The sequence below is a fragment of the Bactrocera dorsalis genome, chromosome 1 (assembly GCF_023373825.1).
Source record: "Bactrocera dorsalis isolate Fly_Bdor chromosome 1, ASM2337382v1, whole genome shotgun sequence".
NCBI lineage: Eukaryota > Metazoa > Arthropoda > Insecta > Diptera > Tephritidae > Bactrocera > Bactrocera dorsalis.
Genome location: NC_064303.1, coordinates 84,284,155 through 84,291,980, shown reverse-complemented (window position 1 = coordinate 84,291,980; position 7,826 = coordinate 84,284,155). Strand labels below are relative to the sequence as shown.

At 37.7% G+C, this 7,826-nt stretch overlaps 2 protein-coding genes across 2 annotated transcripts; both read left to right on the top strand.

The window, feature by feature from the left end:
* Nucleotides 1-939: 939 nt before the first annotated feature.
* LOC109580026 (LIRP) lies at nt 940-1,581 on the top strand. Its single transcript, XM_019992748.3, has 2 exons — nt 940-1,178; nt 1,244-1,581. The coding sequence occupies exons 1-2, from the start codon at nt 1,022-1,024 to the stop codon at nt 1,438-1,440; spliced, it is 354 nt and encodes a 117-aa protein (XP_019848307.2). The 5' UTR covers nt 940-1,021; the 3' UTR covers nt 1,441-1,581.
* A 639-nt stretch (nt 1,582-2,220) lies between these two features.
* LOC105233014 (probable insulin-like peptide 1) lies at nt 2,221-2,823 on the top strand. The gene is made up of 2 exons (XM_011214937.4): nt 2,221-2,418; nt 2,480-2,823. The coding sequence occupies exons 1-2, from the start codon at nt 2,271-2,273 to the stop codon at nt 2,704-2,706; spliced, it is 375 nt and encodes a 124-aa protein (XP_011213239.2). The 5' UTR covers nt 2,221-2,270; the 3' UTR covers nt 2,707-2,823.
* The last annotated feature ends 5,003 nt before the right edge of the window (nt 2,824-7,826 follow it).

Below are 7,826 nucleotides of genomic sequence, written 5' to 3'. Positions count from 1 at the left end.
GCATACTGCATTGATTCTTCGTGAGTTTTTCGCCAAATTTTCAACCAATATCGTGCCGCAACCACCATATTCGCCTGATTTAGCTCCGTGTGACTTCTGGCTATTCAGCAAACTCAAACGAACGTTCCAGGAAACCGTTTTGAGTAAATAGAAGACAATAAACGAGAATCTCTACGCGCATCGAAGGTTGTTCTGAAAATTGACTTTAGCAACTGCTACTAGGCATGTAAAAAATGTTGGCTCAAAAAATGGACGACATAGATTTTGAAGAATAAATTAAGAATTTTAGATTTATGAACAACTTACAATTTTTTTGCTTAGAGTAGTATACGAGTACTATAGTTTGGTGAGATATTGTGAGTGAAATCGGTCTGAATCTTGGTGTCATATTCCTAACAATGATTTCTGGAATTTCCGTTGATAATTCATATACCCCAAAAAAATCCGTCGTTTTTTCGAGTTTTTAGCACGTTTGCATAAGCATATGTTCAACTATGGTTTTTATTCAATCACGGTGTCGTCAATTCATCGGTACGAAATTTTGCCAATACCTCAACATATTTTCCGTTCTTTGAGCCTTGCAAATTGCGTAAGTAGCCCTTCCTCACATATTTATTAACATATTTCTCCAACACCTGAAATTATTCTGCACACCTTGACGATAATATATAATACTAAGTGTCTAATGAATCTATTACGCCTACTGTTGCATACTCGTACTTCTGACTTTCAGAACTTAGTAATTACATGCAAAATATAAATACTTTTGATGCACGACATGTCCTTGAATTAGTGGCTAAAACATGTGATATGAGTACCTCATCATATGGCCTTTGCTTAACCGCAGGGTGGCACCCATCCAATATGACAGCTTTATTTCGCGAAGTCGCTCGTATAAAAGCGCAACAGATTTTTGCAAATAACATCAGTTCCTTTGCACAGCTTCAATAGAACGTTGTGTCGAACTAAAAGAGTTAATTGTTAACACATACTCATACAACCAAATAAATTAACTACCGCTATGATCTCGAGTGCGCTGAAAATTGTTACCCTTATAGCGGTCTTCATAGTTGGCTTGGAGCATATTTCGGCGCAACAAGCCGTTTGTGGCCCTGCCATAGACGCAGCACTCAGTATTATGTGCGAAAATGGCTTTAATACGAAGTTCAAGAAATCACGTGAGTAACCTATTTTAGCTATTGCATGCAATATGGACGAATGCTTCTAATTAATGAATTTTTAGTGGAATGGGATGGCCTAGGTAACGCTGAGCCCGAAGAGCTGTCACCTTTCGGCTTGATGAACTTTCCTTTCTTAGGCAAAAATCATGGCGGCCACGTCGATACAGTGGCCAAAACTCGCCGTCGACGGGAAGGTGTTTACGATGAATGCTGCCGTAAGCCTTGCTCCTACGGCGAGTTGTTATCCTACTGCAAATAGGCTTACTAAATTTCTAAAATCTTCTAAATGACTTTCACGTTAAATGAATTTGTTATACGTCTATGCTCTTTGTTAGTCGAAAGAATAATCTAAGAGGCGTTTTGAAATCCTTATGATAGTTAAAAAATATATACTTACTTATAAACGGTGTTATAGAAAAACTGAATAAAAAATTCAAAAAATCAAAATTTGTTGTACACTTCCTCAATGAAGCAGTTTTTCAGGTAGTAACTCTTAAAGCCAAGGCCATTGATTCCAAATTTCGGTAGTAAATTTTAATAATTTCCACTCTATGTTCTCGTATATCTTTCCATGTGAAAAGAGCAGAAAAAATATGGCGTTGTTTGTTGCCTCTATCGGCCTACTATTGTAGCGTCTCTATTAAAACCCCGTTAATAATCTTAAAGCAATGAAGTGATAGTAGCACATCCTTAAATGTCTTTAATATTAAATAGTTAACTCCTTCTACAATAAAGAGTCTTTCAATAAGATGCTACTTCTTTGCACGTGCGCTCATATGCATATGAATTCGTGTGGGACCAATCTACATATGGATTGCTTAGTTGCCCTCAATCTTACTACAGTTATCATTAGCGTTAATCACGTGTGCGCTCATAAATATGCAAAGAGTCGATGAAGCTTAATAAACATAATCGCTTATATCGGGTTCAATTGGTTGAAATTATGCTAAATATGTGTGAGCACAACAAGGACTCTTTTAGGTAAGCCCGCTAGTATAAAAGCCTACCGGAAATCTCAAGTTTCATCAGTTAGCTTTCTTAGCTTCAAGAGTTGGAACAGTTAGTACAAATTTATTACAAACAATAACAATGACTTTGTTGAGAATCTGCGCTTTGTTGCTTGTTCTATCAGTGGCCTTACATCACAGCACCGGCAGGACCGTTTGCGGTCCCGCACTGGATGCGGTACTCAGCACTATTTGCGTGAATGGCTTCAATACGAAATTCAAGAAATCAAGTGAGTATAAGTGAACGATTTTTTTATGTTTAATAAAAAATTGAAATTTATCGATTTTCAGTGGAATGGGATGATCAGGGCAGCAATGCTCTGGAAGATGAGCTAGTCTTCCCTTACGCCAGGTTTCCGTTTCTGTCTGAGATCCATGGCGGGCAGGTGAATACGCTGGCAAAAACTCGCCGCCACCGAGACACGGTCTTAATCGGTGTTTATGATGAATGCTGCAACAAGGGCTGCACCTACAATGAAATTTTCTCCTACTGTAATAAGTTAAAGGTTCAGGATTGAGCTCATGAAAAGAAGGATTTTGATGGCTTTTACAAGGTTCTAGGATGACTGCCACACGTTTGTAAGAAAATTGTTGGAAAATATTTGATTTTCTGTTAATAAACACATTTTACTGCAAGACAATCAACCGCTATTTAAGTTAATAATGTTATGAAAATGAGAGTTTTAGAAGCTTCGGGCTTTGGAACTTCAGACGTGATCTTAAAAATGTAGAACAAGGGTTTGTGATAGTTAACCAGTTTACTGATTGTGTGTGTATGAAGCTGAGATGACGGCGACTATGCATTCCAATCTTGTCGATCAAAGTATTTGAACTTGTTGAAAGCAACGGGAATGTAATGAATAATTGGTGTCTCATACGTTGCCATAATAAGCGCCGTCAAATTTGCGAATCATTAGCAGACTCAGTTTATAAAGCTTATTTCGAGAGGCTGAAAGATAGGAGTGAAACTTTTGTTACCTTATCTACGAAAAAAAGTCGTACAAATATCCTAAAATCAATCGAACTAACAGAAATAACTTATATAGGGTGGGTCATCTAACGTTTTAAATTTGAATTATCTATATTTCGACATTGGAAACGTCAAATACCATTCGGAAAGTGACAGATATTCAGTAAAAAGTCTAAAATTTACGAAATGGGTCGCTATTCACTAGAAAAAAGCCGTCTACAGTTCGCAGATTGGGCAGAAGATCGTTTGACCGAGGATGGTCAATTTTACCGAAAAATCATCTTTTCGGACGAGGCTCATTTCCACCTCGATGGTTACGTTAACAAGCAGAATTGTCGCATTTGGGGCACAGAAAACCCGCACGTAATCGTCGAGAAGCCAATGCACCCAGCACGAATCACTGTATGGTGCGGATTTTGGTCTGGTGGAATCATCGGCCCATTTTTCTTCGAAAATGAAGAAGGAACCGCCGTACCCATCGAATTTTCTTTAAGAAAATTGAAGAGGAAGACTTGGACAACATTTGGTTCCAGCAGGACGGCGCTACGTGCCATACAGCAAACGCTACACTCAATCTTTTACGCCCTATCTTCGAAATTTAAAATTTTATATGGCCCACCCGTTATATCATAATGGTGCAGAGGACAGGTATACATATATACTGCGTACGTTTAATATTGACTTCTAAAGCTTGAGGTGAGTCTCGTTAAACTTCGAATAACCCCACAAGAACTAAACTAATTGTGCTAAATCACAACTTTTACAAGAAATTAAATGACACAAGTTCTTGATATAATCGAATGAATAAACGTGTTGTGTGGCACGTAGCCCCGTCTTGTTGGAACCAGATGTTGCCAAGATAAACCTTCACCAATTGCGGCCATAAAAAATTGATTATCATCGATCCATACTATCTATTGACAGTAACGGTTACATCGTTCATTTCGAAAGAAGTATTCCGCAAGACTAAAAACTACACTAAACTGTCAATTTATAGAATCGCCAGTTTTGTTTATTTACCGCACCACTCAGATGAAAGTGAGCCTCATCACAGAAGATGATTTTCTTAAAAAAGTCGATATCGTTTTCAAGTTGTTCCAAGACAAAACCAGCAAATCGACAACATGAAGTTTACAGCCGTCCAGTATTCAGTTCTTGAACGAAAACAATTGTGTATGGACAGGTCCAAATCTTTTCTCAAAATTCGGCCGGTTCTGGTTTGAAATAGTCCAAATTCTTGAGAGCGTCCTGAAATCGAGAAATTATGGTCTTCAGCAACACTTGCCTGAACGGCAATAATATTTTCATTACATCGAGCGATTAGGTGTTTATGGAATTTTAGTGCCGAAAATTTTTTTTTGTGGTTTTATAGAGTTATTATGTTTTCGCATGATCAAAACATCGGTAGATGGATGCAAGAGTTGGACTCGCAGTCGGAGTTTGAAGGAAGTTGCAATGAATAACCAAATGAAGACTGCAGTGACATAGAAGACGCTCCTGTAGACCATGTAATTGATGGCGAATGTCAGCCAGAATCGGAAATAGAATTAAATGAGTCAGAACAATCGCGTGAGAAAGAAAACGCGATCGAGTGTTCGTCTTCTGACGACGATATACCACTGGCAAGGTATAGGAGTTTATTTTGGTAAGAAACCGGTTTCGTTGGTCTGCGTTGGTCCCGCGATTACAAGGTCAAGAAACTGCGCAGCATAACATTGTACGAGACCTACCTGGTCTCAAACCTCTCTTCAGAAATGTGTTGCACAGAAATACAAAACCCCTAGATTTGTGGAATTTGTTTTTTAAAAATGATATGTTAGATGAAATTATACGGCACACAAACGAAAAAATCAGAAAAATGAAGCCTAACTATCAAAACAAAACATGTGTTTCAGGATTTAGATATAATTGAGCTTAGAGCTTTTATTGGTTTGCTATACTATACGTCAATTTTTAATGAAAACCATACACATTACTCAAGTTGGTACAGCACGGACGGAACTGGTAGAGAAATTTACCGTTGTATAATGAGCAAAAACAGATTTGAAGTTCTCCTTAATTATATTCGTTTTGATGATGCCTGCACTCGAAGTGAACGACGTCTGACAGATATTGCAGCACCGATAGCTCACCTGTTTTATATGTTCATGGAGAACTGCAAAGAAGTTTGTTCAATGGGTACCTACGCTTGCATAGACGAAATGTTAGTGGCTTTTCGCGGAAAGTGCAGGTTCAAAATGTTTATGCCAAAGAAACTTCATAAATATGGCCTTAAAATTATGTGCATTACTGCCACAACAGGGTACCTTTTGAATGCCTACCTATACTTGGGAAAGGACTATGACAGTGAAGGCTTACCTTTTGAGTACCATAAACTAGGCAAACCTACCCAGGCTGTTTTGAGATTGATATCTACGATTGAAGGCACCAACAGAAATATAACAACCGATAATTGGTTTACATCAGTTGAGCTTATGACCATTTTGAAGAAAAATAAGCTGATACTCGTGGGTACAAACGAACAAACGAGAAATTCCTCCTAACTTTCTCCCAAGTCGTCATCGAAAAGTTGGTTCGTCCATTTTTTGATTCACGTCCGATGCAACATTGGCATCTTTTGTGCCAAAGACTAACAAATCCATCTTTATTCTGTCCAGCATGCATCATACTTCCAACATTGATCCTAATACTAAAAAAACAGAAATGGTGATGTTTTATAACAGCACAAAAGGGGGAGTGGACATGCTGGATCAAAAATGTGCCATTTACTCCACTTCTCGGCGAACGCAGAGATGGCCAATGGCGATCTTCTATAGAATGCTAGATATTTCTGCTGTAAATGCATATATCGTAAGCACGATGAACCAAACACAGGAAAAGGTACTTCGGTTTAATTTTATGAAGAAATTAGATGAAGATCTCGTGAAACCACATTTAGAACGCCGTGCATACCAGAATGGATTACACAGAGAACTTCAAAGCGCTATTCGCCGTGTACTGAAAATGGATCAAGTACCCAGTACATCGCTGACCGACAACGTAGAAAAATTTGAAAAACGTAAAATCTGTTCACTATGTGATCCCAAAAAGAAACGCAGGACATTCCACATGTGTTTTGAATGCAAAAATCCAATTTGTATTGAATGTTCCCAAAAAAATATGTATACCATGCCGCCAAAAATTGTGATTGTTGGCAGGTTGCAATTTTATTTTAATTGCGATTTAATCGCGCCAAAAACAATTTATTACTGAAGTCCATGTTTTTAAGTTATAAAAAAAAAGAAAAAAATTTTAAGGTCGAATATTTTTTTCCTAATTAGATCTCATTTTATAAAAGTATCTACGTTTTCTTACAAAATTCGTATAACAATGAATAAAAAAATGTTATTGAAGTATGAAACTTCTTTTAAGTTAATTTTTTGTTAATATTAAATAAAAGGTACAAAAGAGTTATGTGCGGTTTTTGCGTATTTTATTATTATATTTATACTTTAAACACTAAAATTAAGTTAACTTTGACCGACGTTAGGTGGCTAAGGGTTAAGGTTAAGAAATACATAGAAAGTGGGAAATAAATCTTTATATTGATTGTGATTAGTTTGTATGGTAGTTATATGTAGTGTACTGCAAAGAGTTCCATTACGAGTATCGGCAGTTTCGACAAATGAGAAGCTGATTGAAAAGAAAAGGACGTGTGCAAAGTTTCAGATCGACATCTTCAAAATTGTGAAAGTAATATTAAAAATTTATAGTTTCAAGTTTTTATCGGAATACGTAATGTAACGGGTGATTTTTTTGAGGTTAGGATTTTCATGCATTAGTATTTGACAGATCACGTGGGATTTCAGACATGGTGTCAAAGAGAAAGATGCTCAGTATGCTTTGACATTTCATCATGAATAGACTTACTAACGAGCAACGCTTGCAAATCATTGAATTTTATTACCAAAATCAGTGTTCGGTTCGAAATGTGTTTCGGGCTAACCGCGACAAATTTTGTTCAGCGATGAGGCTCATTTCTGGTTGAATGGCTACGTAAATAAGCAAAATTGCCGCATTTGGGGTGAAGAGCAACCAGAAGCCGTTCAAGAACTGCCCATGCATCCCGAAAAATGCACTGTTTGGTGTGGTTTGTACGCTGGTGGAATCATTGGACCGTATTTTTTCAAAGATGCTGTTGGACGCAACGTTACGGTGAATGGCGATCGCTATCGTTCGATGCTAACAAACTTTTTGTTGCCAAAAATGGAAGAACTGAACTTGGTTGACATGTGGTTTCAACAAGATGGCGCTACATGCCACACAGCTCGCGATTCTATGGCCATTTTGAGGGAAAACTTCGGACAACAATTCATCTCAAGAAATGGACCCGTAAGTTGGCCACCAAGATCATGCGATTTAACGCCTTTAGACTATTTTTTGTGGGGCTACGTCAAGTCTAAAGTCTACAGAAATAAGCCAGCAACTATTCCAGCTTTGGAAGACAACATTTCCGAAGAAATTCGGGCTATTCCGGCCGAAATGCTCGAAAAAGTTGCCCAAAATTGGACTTTCCGAATGGACCACCTAAGACGCAGCCGCGGTCAACATTTAAATGAAATTATCTTCAAAAAGTAAATGTCATGAACCAATCTAACGTTTCAAATAAAGAACCGATGAGATTTTGCA

Coding starts and splice junctions, on each gene's coding strand:
- LOC109580026 (XM_019992748.3), top strand. CDS start 1,022: ATGATCTCGAGTGCGCTGAAAATTGTTACCCTTATAGCGGTCTTCATA. Junction 1,179..1,243: donor TACGAAGTTCAAGAAATCAC/GTGAGTAACCTA, acceptor ATGAATTTTTAG/TGGAATGGGATGGCCTAGGT.
- LOC105233014 (XM_011214937.4), top strand. CDS start 2,271: ATGACTTTGTTGAGAATCTGCGCTTTGTTGCTTGTTCTATCAGTGGCC. Junction 2,419..2,479: donor TACGAAATTCAAGAAATCAA/GTGAGTATAAGT, acceptor ATCGATTTTCAG/TGGAATGGGATGATCAGGGC.